General features: G+C 37.3%; 1 protein-coding gene across 2 annotated transcripts in view; it reads left to right on the plus strand.

The window, feature by feature from the left end:
• The window catches only part of vps50 (VPS50 subunit of EARP/GARPII complex), a 141,897-nt gene that overhangs the window by 111,664 nt on the left and 12,250 nt on the right, over window positions 1-17,983 (plus strand). For both annotated transcript variants that reach the window (XM_016530397.1, XM_016530398.1), the window contains 3 exons: window positions 8,743-8,891; window positions 16,024-16,120; window positions 16,715-16,873. In XM_016530397.1, coding sequence (XP_016385883.1) covers window positions 8,743-8,891; window positions 16,024-16,120; window positions 16,715-16,873 — 405 coding nt within the window. The remainder of the gene's footprint in view (window positions 1-8,742; window positions 8,892-16,023; window positions 16,121-16,714; window positions 16,874-17,983) is intronic.

The raw sequence follows: 17,983 nt of genomic DNA on the forward strand, positions 1-17,983 counted from the left end.
GATCAAATGTGCCTGCATCAAGAGATTCCATTTGGTTTGGTGCACATTAATTGCTGTCTATTCCCTCATCAGGTTTGTCCGTCAATATTTTAAATATGGCCATGTCAAAAGCCTGACGCTTTGAGCTTTTGCATAATGCTTGATTGAATATGTATTTTGTGTGTTGATTTTTTTGAAGCACTTGATGAAGTGTGTGTCTATTAAATCACTATGCTGTGAATTATTATGAGTGCGCTTGGGTCAGCAGTTGGCTTTCAGTTTATCACCAATTAATGATTGCACATAACATTTTAGACGCAGCGGATTATAATTAGACACGCATTATCTTCCCTCATTTACACATGATTGATAATAAGTCGCTTGGAATTTTTTTAACAGTTTTCACACAACACTGAAATACCACTTTATCTTTCAGGATCATATTTTATGATGCTTTTAAAAAGAATGAGATATAAGCCTTTTCTTTCTTTTTCATAGTTATTTTGTGCATGGTTGATATAAAAAATCTGAGCGATTCATTACATTTGGGGCCACTCATATTCAGCTGTGAGGGCTTTGTAATTAAATTCAGCTATGTTCACAATGAAATGGATTATTCCTTGCCTTACCATTCCCACTCATGGTCCTTTTCTTCCCTTTATAGAAGCAGATTAGATTTAAGCATTTTGAGGCTGTGGCGAATGCTAGACCATTGCGGGTATATCACTTGTGTGTTATCAGATTCCATTTCTCTCTCTCTCTCTGTCTTTTCTTTTCATTTTAATAAACCCCAAGCCTGAACTCTGGTTATAGAAGTGCCTTAGCCTTCAGTTTTTTTTGCAGTGAACCAAAATTCATAAAAAATGCACCATTTTGAGATGAGGTATTGATTTTTTTCTTTGAATATTTGTTTGATGGCCCCTTTCCCCTTTACATTTTAGCTCACGGTAGCTTTAGCGCCCGATAAGAAGACAATTATGAAGCCTGGCGCATTTTAACGCATCCAGATAGATAGGCCGATAAATCATAGTAGGATTCCTCCTGGTCCAGATTACACCAGCTATTAACTACAAATGTTGTTAGCTCTGAGGTAAAGTGCTAAAGAAATTCATTCTTTTTCAGGTTTCATTTTCTATTGAGGTCTTTTACCATCTAAATACCATCTTGACAGATTGATTGAAGCAATGTTCAACGATTAAAAACCACCTTTATCGGCAGCATCTGTGTCGTGGTCAGTTATGACTGAAAATAATTTAACAATTGTCAAAGCAAACAATAATTGATCAGAAATGTGTAGCTCATGTGCCAATAAAATGGATTTGGCCCATATTACTCTCACTGAATGGTTTCACAATAGTTCAAAATAGGACAATTCCAAAATAACTGAGAAAATAAATTTAACATCTCTCTAGAAAGGTGCTTTTATCAAAGTGCTTTTACACGGTGTGATCTGTGATGTAGACTCTGAATGATGGTGAATATTCCCAGAAGTGGAAAGTCTTATAAGGGTGACTAAATGTTGACACATTATATATATTTTTTGGGTGGACTGTCCCTTTATGTGTATTTGAGTACAGCAGCAGTAGTCTAAATCTCTGAAGTAATTCCACATCTGAACAGCTGTAAAGAAATAAATTGAAAGTCACAGTCCTATCTTGAACCTTATAGAGATGATGTGGCAGGACCTGAATAGAGCAGTTCATGCTTGAAGAGCTACCAATCTGTCAAAGCTAAGGCAGTTTTGTAAAGAAGAATGATGAGCAGGACTCATGTCGAATCGCAAGTGGTGATGCTGACTGCAAAAATCACGTTTAGTTTGAAACCGTGCAATTATAAAGTTCTTCAAATAGGCAATAATGGAGAATGTTATGGGGACGTATACTTTTTTCACAGCACTGTATATTAATTCCCATGCACTTGCAACATTTTCTAACAAGACTGATTTTGTAACCCTTGTCTTGGATGTTGTGCCTGTGGTCTTTTGGTAGGCGAAAAGTAGATTCTGTCTTGTTTTAAAATCTGTGGATGGTGTATGGGATTGCTTTTATGGCTATTTTGCAGGTTATGATTTAAAGATGAAGCTAAAATGACTATAGGTGAGTAGGGACTATGGGAGTCGTGTCTATAAACTGCAGCTTTCTCTTTTAAAAGAAGAGTTCGCTGAAAAAAACAGGTGTTCAGTAGCACCCTGGTGTGCCATGCACTTCCTGTCTTACAGATTATTCATTTTACCAGCATGAGGCCATCATTCCCAAAGTCTTATAACAGTTTCTTTTATTGTACAGTATAAGTAATGTTATTTACCAAATTTTATTTTTATTATTCGGCTTTGACCTGTTTTTGTGGTATCTTCTTTAGCATACTGTCATACATAAATTGTGATTAGCAGTAAATGTTCAAGCTAAAAAGAGGGATGCTAAGCCACCAAAGTCTACAAAGTAATATTCATATGCAGATAAATGAGCATTTGTATGCAGGCCCATCTGCCAAATTTATTTCCTGTTTTGTCATAGCTTTATTTTAAGCCCACGTACCTTTGCAGATCCTTGTAGTTACTCATGCATGGCTCTTCCAAAAGTAAGAAAACTTTGTGTGCGCTATAATGTTAACTTCCCTAAGGCAGATATTCTGTGGAACCGCAAAAACTGTGAACTGTGAAATTTCATATCAGCCTTATTTTAATAGGATGATCGTGAAGTGTAAATGATTGCACCTTATTCATTTGTTCTAACCTTGCGTTTGCAAGGATGTGCACATTACCAAAACTTGTGACAGTTTAATTTGTCCTAAACTTTCACAAAATTACTGTTGTCTGTGTAAATTTATTTCCACAAGCTTCTATATTACAGTGTGTGTCCAAATTAAATACACTTCCTGTGTATAGTTATTAATATACATAATTTAAAGGTGTGATTTAAATAATTTCTTGATAAAAAAAGTTGAATGTGCTATGTACACAATTCAAAAGTTTTGGGATCAGTAAGTTTATATACAGTATATATCGCATGAATAAATTACATTACATAATGGAAGACCGTTCTTTTAAATGGTAATATTATTTTATAATATTACTATATTTGTGAACCAATCAATGCAGCCTTGTTGATTATAAGAGACTTCTTTCTTTCTAAGGCAAAGCAGCATCACCATCAGATTTTAGGGTCTTGCACCTGCAAAACCCTAATTTAACCTCAACAATGATTGTTCTGAGTTTGTGCCTTGGAATGCAGTCATAGTAAAGTAACTGTTCATTTGCATGCAGTCATTTAGGGAGACTTTTTTTCTATTAGCTTTCTCACATAACTGATTATCCTATGGGTCATTATCAGCACAACACCTCTGATGTTCAGTGAATTTTACAGCTGATGGTGTTTTAAGCACATTTGTAATTTCAGGCTGTATCATCAGAGAAGTTTTGCAGTAGAATTCAAAGGGAATTTATTAATCTTTAATCTCTGATTTATGCGTGGTATTAAGCCTAGTAATCCCATTATCCTCTTTCATGTTTATTCTAACAGGAACAGAATAACCTCATTACAGCTGATCTCAATGGATAGTGTTAACCTCAGATACCATTCAGCAATTGTTTGATGCATACTGTTTACTTAATACATATTCAGAACACCCTAAAAGCTTGCATAATAATATGCCTGCATTTACATTTATTAATTTATCCAATGCAACTTACAAGGGAGGAGTTGTACAACAACTGTATATACATTGTTTTGCTTTTTATCTCAGTGCTCAGTCCAGTTGCATTGAGATTGACAAGCCTTTTATTTCAGGACCACCTATACATTTTCATTTGGATTGAGATTGAGATCCAGACACTGACTTGGATGCTCTAGAATATTAATATTGTTTTATGCCATTGGCTGTGTAGCTTTGGCTGGATGCTTGGGGTCATTGTCTTATTGATAAATCTCTTTCCAAGTCGCAGGTGCCTTTCAGACTCCATCAGGTTTTCCTCTGGGATTTCTTCAGGTCTTCCCAGGGTTTTGCATTAATTTTATCTTCTACTAGGGCTGGGTTGCATGAAGGTATATACCGTTGCAACAGTATAATGTGTCAGCCAGTATCTTTTATACCTCAGTATGTAAATATACCCACTTTCAGCCAGCAGGACAGCATTATTGCAATCACGTGCAAGTATTTTAAAAATAGCATGGAGGAATATCAATATGAAGAGCGGGATGTGATTGTTATTAAAAGGTTCGAGCATTTCCAAGTAGGCAGTTTGAATAAATCTGAAATTCTTTTATAATGTTTTGGTTTTTTTTCACTGCTTCTTTTCTTACTTTTCTTGTTTTTATTCTAGGCTGTTCAATGTGAAACAGCTGTTTTTGCACAGATGCCAGACTTAACATTTGTTATGAATAATCTTATCTTTTGATCTGCGTCCATCAGGTTTCAAATCATTAAAGAAAATAATTAAGTTAGACCTTTCATTTATAAAGTATGTAATTCAGTATATTATTCAAAAAATACAAATTACTACATGGCTATTTAATAAGAGAACAATTTCTTTGTTGAGTTTCCAGTGAAAACTAAATTGCTCATCTGTCCTCAACCACTCTCAACCTCCACAAGTCTTCTAGGTCCTGCCGCAGAGAAATATCCTCACAGCGTGATGCTGCCATCACAGTAGGATGGCATGTTTCTGATGTGTTTGGCTTACACTAAACATCATTTAGTCTGATTGCCAAAAAGCTGAATCTTTGATCTTCAAGCTGGCTTCAGAGTCTCCCGCACATGCAGCGAAAGAGTGAACTAGGATTATTTCAGTTCATAGAGCTCAAATTAAATAAACTTCTACAAGGCACTGTAGTATATTACACCTTGTATCACCTAATATTGTTGTAGTCCTTTATTAGGTGATCTATGTCATAAAACACTCCACATCAATCATACACACAGCAGAGCTCATCAGTAATCATTTTGAGTCCTACAGTATAACAGAAGTCCCACATTTCAAAGACACTAGACACCCTGTAGCAGACAGACGGGAGATTGAAAAGGCTCTTTAATAGAGAAACTGTGAAAAGGTCAGGGCCATAAATATTGGGATGAAACTGACCAGTGAGTAGAAATCCTGAAGGAAGGGCTTCTTGGCTGAAGGCATCATGCTGTCGAGATGAAGATGAAGGAACTCCAACTGCTCTGGGGGAAAAAAGACCCAAATCAGAGAGCATTTTCTACAGGTTTGCAGTGTCACACTTGTTCACGATTGCTACATTTTTGTTACCCGCAGGGAACTGGCTTTGCTGAAAACTAGTTATGTTTATGGAAAAAAAGGTGTGATGTGGCTAGGAAGGTTTAATTTGTCTGCTTTAATATTATTTTCAGACACGGACATCAGACAGAGACTGAGTGCCGGATATAAGGGCTTCTATTTTAAGAATATACAGTGACTATAAAAAGTGACAGTTTTTGTTTCATTTAATCACACATTATGTATTTTGACTTTTGTGGCACCTGATCAATAGAAAATATTCTTTCAGGTCAAAGAGAACAATTTCTAGTCAGTACTTAGCAGATGCAGAATTTAGTCTGTGTGGATGCTGTAGGTCTCTGTCAGCCACATCTGGACACTGCAGTTTCTCATTCTTTTGTGCAGAACTACTCAGGATCAGCAGGTTTCATGGAGATCCAGAGTCCACCTATAAATTCTCAACTGGATTGAGACCTGGATTATGACTTGGCCACTCCAGGACATTAACATTGTTGTTTTTAAGTAGCTTTGGCTTTTACACTTTGGCTCACTTGAAGACAAATTATATCCCAAGTCGCAGGTGTCTTGGAGTCTCTATCAGGTTTTCCTTCAGGATTTCCCTGCAGTTTGCAGCATCTATTTAGACTTTTCATAAGTTTATACTGTCGAAGAAGGAAAAAAAGCCAAATTAAGGCCACTGTGGTTAAATGGTGTAAACGAAAAAAATGGTATAGTGAAAGGGATGAATTCTTTTTCTATTCTAGGCATTTGTAAGTTGTATGTGTATACTTTTTAAGAGGTCTCTATCGTTGGCATTTCGCTTTACATTTCATCAAACATCGTGTACTCCACATGCCTTTAGGTTATGGTCTTTTAAAGGTCATTTCATGGACAGATTGATTACTATGGACAATGATTTTATACCTAGTACAATCAGATGACAGATTTGTCTTGCATCCTTCAAAATAAATATGCTTTTGGAAGATCTTTGTTCTGACCTCATTGTAAAGATGAAGGTCTTATAGTGGCCATATAATTATGTTGTTCTGAATACATTACTCTGGAGAAAAGATCAATATTGCTTTGTACATTGCACATGGTGAAACTGATGGGGAAATGACCTCAAAATGTATGTTTTGCCACTATACTGTGTCTCACCAGATCTTTCATATTTAGACGTAAGTATAGAGACAGTAAATAGACCCCCTATTCAGAATTCACTGATGCTGAATTGCTTGTTATTTGGTCTCCAAGTATTTATATTGTTATCTAGAAAGAAAGGTGAAAAGTGGACAATGTAGTGCTTAAGATTTTATTAATGCTTTTGAAATAAGTCTATTATGCTCACCAAGGCTGCAGTTGTTTTAAAGGGGTCATATGATGTTGCTAAAAAGAACATTATTTTGTGTATTTGGTGTAATGCAATGTGTTTATGCGGTTTAAGGTTCAAAAAACACATTATTTTCCACATACTGTACATTATTGTTTCTCCTCTATGCCCCGCCTTTCTGAAACGCGTCGATTTTTACAAAGCTCATCGGTCTGAAAAGTGAGGTGTGCTCTGATTGGCCAGCTATCCAGTGCGTTGTGATTGGCGGAATACTTCAAGCGTGTCAAATGTTACGCCCCTTACCATATTGTGATGATGCCCTGTCCGGCCGGAGCGACGAGACAAAAACATTAAAACCCATTATAAACGAGGCATTTGTTGCATCCAGTGGGGACATAATTACGGATTATAATGACTATACTGTCTTTTTACGCGTTGCGTCATGCCGCGTAAGAGCTTGTAACACTTCAAAGAGAAAGAAAAAATTGAAATCGCATCGTATGACCCCTTTAATCAAAACAGTACAATAGTCACAATAACTATTTTCTATTTTAATATATTTTAAAATGCAATTTATTCCTGTGATGGCAAAGTGATATTTTCGTGATATTTTTTCAGGATTCTTTGAATAGAAACTTTAAAAGAACAGCATTTAATTAAAATATTTTTGTAGCAATATAACTCACATTTGATCAATTTAATGCAACCTTTCTGAATAAAAAATAATCTTACTGACTACACAGTTGCCTTCCTAAGATCTTACACCACTCAACTGACAGTGCTAAATTAGTGTTACTAATAGGCCAAAATGTGTCTACGATAACATTGTTGTTGTTGTTTTTTCCACCCACTCATATATTAATTAACGTTAGATACTCTTGTAAGTCTGCAAACAATGCATGCTGACTGGATTGGATCTCGGTTTAATTCTACAGGGAGATGTCTACACATGTACCAAATCAAGTTGTATGATTAATTCATGAAGAATGTAATACACGTATCCGCAAAGGCAGCACTTCAGCTGTAATCACATATGACCTTAATAGGTTTGTGTAAGGATATTGGGAAATAAGGCTTTGAATATTAATGATAGAGTGGCAATGTTCAAATTGCATTGCAATGTTGTGATATCCCAAACCAATTTTCATGTTTTGTGAGATGATTCCTTGTGGTCATGTGAGCTGTTTTAACAACACCCAAATTTTAGTACTGATTGTTTTTTGTTTTTGTTTTTTGGCCTCCTCTGAATTGAAAAGAGATACAGTAGTTCACCTGACAATGAAAATCCTGTTGTTCCAAATGCATTTTATTTCATCCTTCCATCATTCACAAAAAAGTCAGGATGTTGTTGCTGGTCTTTTCAATAGAGAACGTGAAGAATGCAGGTTTGCAAATGTAAATGATGATTGAATTGTCATTTTTGAGTGAATTCTTCCTTGGGCCTCTACTCACAATTTAATTATAATTAAAGTGTATATAGTGTTTGGGTTAATTATAGTGTTTGTGTTGTTAATGTGACATCTGTAGATGTGAATAAATGCACAGCATGATTTGTTCATTTTGTGAGTCATTCTGTTCCGTCATTGGTTTTCTTTGGTCTTTTGGACTCTTAAATATGGTTATTGTGGACAGCAAGGACGTTTCACCTTACCACCACATTTTCCCGGCACAGGATGATAGTAAAGCAGAAGCGTGTGCAATCCTCATTTACATATGGACAAAGCATTACCATTTGGTGGCAGAACTCACAGTTCCTCATTAAATTCAATTTGATGTTTTATGCTGTATTTGTTCTCATTTTACAGCTCATTTACTCATAACTTTTATTGTAACTCTAAACCTCTGAGGTAGTTATCCCCTTTCTACTTACAAAAAGCGGCTTTGGCTTACTTGAGTGTTGACAAAACATTTTGTTAAAAGCAAAACCTTTTCTTTTAAATTCCTTTAAACTCCTTTAAAAGATTTTTGAGATTATTGGTTAAAAAAAGTAGCAAGTAGGTTCCAACACTACATTTGCAAGTGAACAGTTTTTGAATATAAAACCAAAGTTGAGCATATTTTTAAACCTCTGTTCATTTTGTTTGTTAAATTGTTTGACTGATTCCTGGAATACTGACAGTGTTTTACTGGACATCGTATTAATTTGCAGAACATTTTCAGTTCTATTTCTTTAAATTGGACAGGATCAGGATCTAAATGTTTGTTGTTGTTGTTTCTGCAGGAGGCTGGAGGGGAGAACGCAGGTCCTCACGCATCTCCTGAGGAAAGGAAGGAGAAGGTCCCCAGTCCTCATCTCAGTCAGCTGGTGGTCCTGACGGCTAGTGATACGCTTTATGGCTTGGCTGAGAGAGTCGTCGCCACTGAATCACTGTAAGCTACTTTAAACCGCCTTACTTCAAGAAATAATTCAACCAAAAATGAAATTTATTTTTATTGTTTTATTTACCTACCCTTGTTTTTGTTAAAAACATGTATATAACACATACACACAACATTTATTTTAACATTTCTTTGAAATAACTGTTTTCTATTTTCACATACATTTTAAAATGTACAGTCATTTATTTCTGTAATGGGAAAGCTAAATTTTCAGCAATCATTACTCTAGTCTTCACTGTCACATGATGCTTCAGAAATCATTCTAATATGCTAATCTGGTGCTCAAGAAAACATTTATTATTATTAATTTTGAAAACAGTTCTGCTTAATATTTTTGTGGAAACTTTGATTTTTTTTTCAGGTTTGTTTGATGAATAGAAAGCTCAAAAGACGAGCATTTATGTGAAATTGAAATTTTTTGTAATATAAATGTCATTTTTGATGAATTTAATCCATGCTTGCTAAATCAAAGTATCATTTTATTTTTTTTTAATCTTACCAACTTTGAATAGTAGTGTACATATACATAATGGATAAATAGAATTTCCCTTTTGGATGAGCTAAGTGCCATCAAGATATCAGTGTTTCAAGAAATTTCTGAACTTAAAAAGAAAAGGCAGCCAGATGGCATCTGCATCATATATCCAGCTGTGACGTCTTTGTAGCAGAAGCGGAATGAGACTTGCAAATGAACACATTTACATTAAAAAGCTGGTTGACTCTTGTCTTGTGATCAAGCTTACTGTTGCTAGGAGATGAACGTCTAACCCCAGCAGCCCCTTTCAACCAAACCTGTCTAACCCAATCAGTCATATCACTGTGGTTGTTATCTAATCAGCGAACCCCATTAAGCCTTGCTTTTCTCCTGATGAGTCTACAGAGGTGGGCTGAACCGGCTTCGGCAACAGCCATGGGAGTTCATTTCATTAAGTGATGTGATTCCGCAGGGGCTGATGCGAGCTACCTGAATTTCCACCGTAATCCTGAAGAGGAAGTTGTCAGGCCTCCAAACCATGTCTTAACTTCCAGTCCTCCTATTCTGACCTTTATCCCGTTCGACTGATTGTTCAGCAAGACGTTAAGCCTTCGTGCAACAGCAGGGAATCCTCCCTTGCAAATTCGCAGAGAGAGTTTGATCCTCCCTATAGTTGCTTTGGATGCATCCAGATGGCGTTCGATTCGTGCCAAGCTTTGTGCTGGAGAACGTTTTCAAAGTCTTAGATTGAAGACGGATCAGGAGATCCAGAGTTTAAGCCTGGAAAAGGTTCTTCTCAGGAAAGAATGACTCTCTGCTTTAACGTGAATCACAGAAACTCCACCATATTGAGTCATCAAAGCTCAGAATCAGAATCAGAATGAGCTTTATTGCCAGGTATGTTTACACATACGAGGAATTTGTTTTCGTGACAGAAGCTTCCACAGTGTAACAGAATGACAGTGACAGAACAAAAAAACACAGATAATAATAAATACAAATAAATAAAAAATAGAACAAATAAAATAAGGAATAAAAAATATACAAATCGACAATCGACAATTGTATGTCCAGGTATAGAACAATAGACAGTTGTATGTACAGGTATATTATGTGCAAATTGAAATATAGACTGAGTATGTGTGTTAGATAAATAAGTGTATGAGTGAATAAATAGTGTGTGTTCCACAGTTATTGTCAAGTGTTCATGAGAGGCCTGAGGGAAGAAACTGTGCCTGTGATGGCCTGAGGGAAGAAACTGTTCCTGTGTCTGGCCGTTCTGGTGCTCAGAGCACTGTAGCGTCGACCAGATGGCAACAGTTCAAAGAGGGAGTGTGCTGGATGTGAGGGGTCCAGAGTGATTTTGCCAGCCCTTTTGCTCACTCTGGATGAGTACAGTTCTTGGAGAGAAGGGAGGGTTGTACCAATGATTCACTCAGCAGTCCGGACTACCCTCTGTAGTCTTCTGAGGTCAGATTTGGTAGCTGAGCTGAACCAGACAGTTATAGAAGTGCAGAGGACAGATTAAATGATGGCGGAGTAGAACTGTTTCAGCAGCTCCTGTGACAGGTTGAACTTCCTCAGCTGGCGAAGGAAGTACAACCTCTGCTGGGCCTTTTTAACAATGGAGTCTATGTGAGTGTCCCACTTCAGGTCCTGAGAGATTGTGGTGCCCAGGAACCTGAATGACTCCACTGCAGTCACAGTGCTGTCCATGATGGTGAGTGGGGGGAGAGCAGGGGGGTTTCTCCTGAAGTCCACGGTCATCTCCACAGTTTTGAGCGTGTTGAGCTCCAGGTTGTTGAGACTGCACCAGACAGCCAGCTCTTTAACCTCCTGACTGTAAGCAGACTCGTCACCGTCCTGAATGAGGCCGATGAGTGTGGTGTCGTCTGCAAACTTCAGGAGCTTGACAGAGGGGTCTTTAGAGGTGCAGTCGTTGGTGTACAGGGAGAAGAGCAGTGGGGAGAGGACGCAGCCCTGAGGAGCTCCAGTGCTGATTATACGGGTGCTGGATGTGTATTTTCCCAGCCTCACTAGCTGCTGCCTGTCTGTCAGGAAGCTGTTGATCCACTGACAGACGGAGGTGGGCACGGAGAGCTGAGATAGTTTGGGCAGGAGGAGGTTTGAGATGATGGTGTTAAAGGCCGAGCTGAAGTCCACGAACAGGATCCTCACATAAGTCCCTGGTCTGTCTAGATGTTGCAGAACATAATGCAGTCCCATGTTTACTGCATCGTCCACAGACCTGTTTGCTCTGTAGGCAAACTGAAGAGGATCCAGCAAGGGTCCAGTGATGTCCTTCAGGTGGGCCAGCACCAGTTTTTCAAAAGACTTCATGACCACAGACGTTAGAGCCACAGGCCTGTAGTCATTAAGTCCTGTAATTTTGGATTTCTTTGGGATGGGGATGATGGTGGAGCGTTTGAAGCATGAAGGGACTTCGCACAGCTCCAGTGATCTGTTGAAGATCTGTGTGAAGATGGGGGCCAGCTGGTCAGCACAGGATTTCAGACAGACTGGTGTAACACAGTCTGGGCCTGGTGCTTTTTTCCTTTTCTGCTTCCGGAAGACCTGGCGCACCTCGTCTTCACTGATCTGAATTGCAGGTGTGGGGGAGAGGGGGGTTGCTGGAGGTGTGAATGGTTGTGTGGAGAGGTGTTCAGGGCGGGTGTGGGGTGTTTTTTCAAACCTGCAGTAGAACTCGTTCAGATCGTCTGCCAGGTGTTGATTCTCCACAGTGCTGGGGGATGGTGTCTTGTAATTGGTGATTTCTTTTAGACTTTTCGAGGAATTTGTTTTCGTGACAGAAGCTTCCACAGTGTAACAGAATGACAGTGACAGAACAAAAAAACACAGATAATAATAAATACAAATAAATAAAAAATAGAACAAATAAAATAAGGAATAAAAAATATACAAATCGACAATTGTATGTACAGGTATATAACAATAGACAGTTGTATATTATGTGTATATTATGGTATATTATGTGCAAATTGAAATGTAGACTGAGTATGTGTGTTAGATAAATAAGTGTATGAGTGAATAAATAGTGTGTGTTCCACAGTTATTGTCAAGTGTTCATGAGATGGATTGCCTGAGGGAAGAAACTGTTCCTGTGTCTAGCCGTTCTGGTGCTCAGAGCTCTGTAGCGTCGACCAGATGGCAACAGTTCAAAGAGGGAGTGTGCTGGATGTGAGGGGTCCAGAGTGATTTTGCTAGCCCTTTTGCTCACTCTGGATGAGTACAGTTCTTGGAGAGAAGGGAAGGTTGTACCAATGATTCGCTCAGCAGTCCGGACTACCCTCTGTAGTCTTCTGAGGTCAGATTTGGTAGCTGAGCTGAACCAGACAATTATAGAAGTGCAGAGGATGGATTCAATGATGGCGGAGTAGAACTGTTTCAGCAACTCCTGTGACAGGTTGAACTTCCTCAGCTGGCGAAGGAAGTACTATGTAGTAGTATGTACACTACTAAGTACACCAAGCTGTGAAGGTCTCTGCTCTCCTTGTGGAGCATTCACTACACTTGAAACCACCATTGGGTTTTTTTTTTTGGTGGAGAAGGTTAGTGGCAGTTCAGCCTCTTATTTGCCCCCCATCCTCCCTCTGCACTTCCTTTCTTAATGGAATAATCAATGAAGCCTGCAAAGTCTGAGCGGAGAGCAGGCGTGTGGGTGTGAACGATAAGCGTCAAAACAGGGTCTCTTGTTACTTTCTGAGTGCTGTGTTTATACAAGCATAACCATGCAAACCTTAGATTATACCCTGTTACATTGGCACCATGTCTGTTGATACAACAGACCTATTTTTCTCTTTCAAGATCAAGTATTTTGAATATTAATATATCAAAAATCAGACAAAAACAAGTGACCTCTTACTCACTTTTACCTCCCACATAAATGATACATATTTAGATGTAATTTGCTTGTGCCCTGATCACGATGCACTTGATTCACTGATTACCTTCACATTTATTTTGCCTGTTGTAATTAAATCTTCTTGAGAACATGTTGTTGGTAGCCTGTCAGGGCTCTGTAATAAGGAAAGTATACTAATATTTCACAACATTGCTGTTTTTACTGTTTTACTTTATATCTTTTTTGAGAAAACATTTATTGAATACATCACAGAAAACCAAACGTTTTATTTTGAAAGTTGAACACATTAGCTATGTTTCCATCGCCCTGTTTTAATGCGCATTTTGAAGTATCGCATCAGAAACGAGTGATGGAAATGTCAAATTTCGAAGAAGAAAAAAAAATCCCTTAATTCGCAAAAACGTTTTTATGCTCGCTTGAGGTGGTTTTTGTCTTGAATAATAGGAAATGGAAACACATTTGCCGAATAAATTCCTCCATGCGCATCAAAAAAGTCACGTGACTTTGTGCGATGGGACGGCATAACCTGACAAACCAGTGGACCAATCTCGTTGCACAGCATCTGAAATTTTGTTATGGTCATTCTGAAATGCCCGAGCAAAGTCTGTCATCAAAGTATTTCTGCATTATTGTCTCCCAGAACTGTTATACGACTACGGTTCCAAACAGCAGGCATCCACGAATCCACCGCATTCCGCAATGACCGCATTCATTGTGTTTCGTCTGCTCGCTCTGAGGCACAAGTCATTTATTATAGATGAAAATTATTATATTCAGTGGCTTTTCCTACTTTTCTTTGTGATATATTTAGTGCCAGTATATCAGGAAGTGACGATATTGTTCTCTTTGACTCGTCGGATGGAAACAGTACTTATTCGCAAATGTTTTATGCAACATTTCTAATTCTATGAAGTTAAATTCGCAACTTTGGATGGAAACCCAGCTACTGAGTAATTGTTGTTTAGTGCTGCTTGTTTCATGCATGTCTCAGCAGTCTTCAACATGCAATATTGCTTTACGTATTCTGCTTTTTAATCAACTCGTGTTCATTAGGTGTTATATGCAAATATTTGGGCTCTTATTGCTCAATGAACACTTATCTCTGTGTGTGGGCTGTCATTAGCATAAATTATCTGGTGCCTTATGCGTTGTGTTAGTGGGTGGGTACTGACTTTATGAAGTTTCCGGTTGTGCGCAGCCATTGGCGGCAGAAGGAATCAGTGATTTGTAATTACCTCTTCCCTCAGTTAAAGAGGTTTTCTTGCATGCAGAATTTTGTTTCGTTTTCTGGATGCATTTGATTTGCTTAGACAATATAAATTAATTTTATGACTGTGAGCTAACTTTGTTTTTGTAGAAATTGTAGAACTTTGGGTTGTAAGACAAAACAGGAGGGGGAAAAATCAATTCAGCAGTTAGAAAATTATGCTAATGAATGGTAATTTCCCATCTCATTATTGCAGGGTCTATTAAAAGTATTCACCCCATCGACTTTTTCATGTTTTGTTGTTTTAAAGCACTGAATCACAGTGAACTTAATTTGACTTTGGCACCAGTGAACAGATGTTGACAATCATACATATAAAATAATTCTTTTTTTACTAATAGTTCTTTGTTTTTTTGCTGTTTAAATATTTTTTGCAGTATTATTACGCATCTTTGTTTAATGTTGCAGATATGGTCAAAGATACATTTCAAAAGAGTTTAAATTGAGTGTAAAAATAAACTTGAAGGGGGAAAACAATTACTTTGTGTTTAATAACTGTAGTACATTTTGACCAATTTGAAGACACTTTTCATTTTGACATGAAAAAGTATGTTTCTGTATATCAGTCAGAACAAATCAGAAAAAAAGAGGGTGAATACTTTTTATAGTTACTGCAGCTCTTAATATAGAAGCTCTTATATCCAGCTCTCAGTCTCTGTCTGTAGCTCGTGTCTGAAAATAAAATGAAACCAGACAAATGTAAAGCTGACAAATGTAAGCCTCAAACTTCCTAGTCAGATCATACTTTTTTTCACCAGCGTAAATACAGAGTTCTGGCATGAAACTCTAGATGGCGCAGTCCGATAGGTCTAACTCAATCTGACCTAATGACATCATTATCACATGGCACAGCTGATTGGTTCTCTCCTGTATCGGTAGCCAATGACCTCGCTGCTCAACATTCAAATATATGACTAGTGCTTGCCGTAGCAGTTGCAGCTTGCTTCAGAAACACTCCAACTTCCCCAGCTCCACCTGTATAGATCTGCTACAAGGTGATTCATGTACGCTATATGGGGGTTATTTCATTTTTGCAGTATTATTACGCATCTTTGTTTAATGTTGCAGATATGGTCAAAGATACATTTCAAAAGAGTTTAAATTGAGTGTAAAAATAAACTTGAAGGGGGAAAACAATTACTTTGTGTTTAATAACTGTAGTACATTTTGACCAATTTGAAGACACTTTTCATTTTGACATGAAAAAGTATGTTTCTGTATATCAGTCAGAACAAATCAGAAAAAAAGAGGGTGAATACTTTTTATAGTTACTGCAGCTCTTAATATAGAAGCTCTTATATCCAGCTCTCAGTCTCTGTCTGTAGCTCGTGTCTGAAAATAAAATGAAACCAGACAAATGTAAAGCTGACAAATGTTGTCATGACAGAACTAGTTTTCAGCACAGCCAGTTCCCTGTGGGTAACCGATATGTAGCGATTGTGTGCCGCTGCAAACATGCAGAAAACGCTCTCTTATTTGTGCCTTTTTTCCCCTGCAGAGTTTTTCTGGCAGAGCAGTTTGAGTTCCTTCAGCCTCATCTCGACACCATAATGCCTTCAGCCAAGAAGCCCTTTCTTCAGCAGTTCTACTCACAGGTCAGTTTCATCCCAATATTTATGGCCCTGACCTTCACAGTTTCTCCTTTTGAGAACCTTTTCAAGTGTCTAGTGTCTTTGAAATGTGTAACTATTGATGAGCTCTGCTGTTTGTATGATTGATGTGGAGATTTTTATGACATAGATCACCTAATAATGGACTATAACAATATTAGGTGATATGAGGTGTAATATACTACAGTGCCTTGAAGAAGTTTATTTAATTTGTGCTCTGTGAGATGTTAACCTTCAAAACAACTAAAACGTGCACTCATTCTGTGTTTTTTAACAATTATAAGGCAATTTTATGTCCTTATGGCTGTCTTCAGTCTTTAGAACTAAAAGTATCATTAAGAAGTAAAGTTGTACAGTAGGACTTCCAGGATTTGGGGATTTCAGGGATTTCTTTTGCAATAAATAGTTTTATTCTCTAATATGTAGGCACTATATGTATGACTGTTTCAACTACTTAAAATGTTTGTCTTTGCATCTTGGATATTCAAGAGATACTAAACTTTGTTTTTCACTGTTTGGCCGGGGGTTATGTGTAGGTACTCTTAATTGTGACCTTTTCTATGCTGTTTTTTTCTATAGACTGTATCTACAGCAAGCGAGCTCCGCAAACCCATTTACTGGATTGTGGCGGCCAAAGCCATAGATTACGAACAGATGCTGTTACTGATGGCGGGAGTGAAATGGGACATTAAAGAGATAATGTCACAGCACAACGTCTATGTGGATGTCCTTTTAAAGGTAATGTGTTTGTGAGGCTGTGCAGTGGATTTTATGTGCGAGAATAATGTGTTTCCTCCTCTCTGTTCATTTTCACACTACAGGAAAGTGGGTGGGAGTTCACTTAGACGTGCATCAGTAAAGACCAGCCAACCTTTTCCTTCATCTATAGTTAATTCTTGGCAATTTCTTTCCTTCTCTATAGTCAATTACAACATGGTTTGTTGAGTTTTAAGAAAACTGTCGTACCACAGTAGGAGGGCATTGCTGACATGTCCTATCCACTCATCTGCTGTACTCACCTGACAGGAAGCAGGATGATCGAAATGTGTGGTGTCAGAATAAGTGTGTCAGAAGGTTATCTAGAGGTCTAAAGTTAAGGTTGACATGCTGGGTTTAACTGAGAGAGACAGGCGACTTCCCAAACACTGTGCAAACACTCACTCAAGTGACGGATTTGATTATGGGTTGACTTTACTGATGAGGTGAGGAATATCAGCTTTTGGGTGTTAGAGTCTGGAATTATTTCTTATTTATCTATAGTTTATATGACAAACAGTCGTGTTGAGGAGCATTACTTCTATAAAAAAAAGTAACATCACGTTATTGTATTGCTCCTATACACACACAGTTCAAAAATTATATTTTACAATTATTTTAAATAAATGCAAATGCACATATTTCAGCACATTTACTTAGAAATAATTAATGTGTGTGTGTGTATATTAATGAAATTAATTTAGCAGCAGATCAGCATATTACAATGATTTCAGAAGGACCATGTGACACTGAAGACTGGATTAATACCTTCTGAAAATCCAGCTTTTCATCATAGAAATACATTTCTTCTTAAAATATATTAAAATAGACTACAGTTATTTTAAATTGTAATAATATTGCACAATATTACTGTTTTTACTGTATTTTTAACTGAATAAATGCAGCTTTGTTGAGTATAAGATATTACTTTTAAAAAACCTACAAAAATTCTTACCGACCCCAAACTATTGAATAGTAATGTATATAGGTACTGCATAATAATAATATATAAAATAATAATATAATATGTAATTATATATAAATATAAATGTTATATATATATATATATATATTTACATTTATATTTATATT

Source organism: Sinocyclocheilus rhinocerous, unplaced genomic scaffold (assembly GCF_001515625.1).
Source record: "Sinocyclocheilus rhinocerous isolate Xijiao unplaced genomic scaffold, SAMN03320098_v1.1 scaffold781, whole genome shotgun sequence".
Classification (NCBI taxonomy): Eukaryota; Metazoa; Chordata; class Actinopteri; order Cypriniformes; family Cyprinidae; genus Sinocyclocheilus; species Sinocyclocheilus rhinocerous.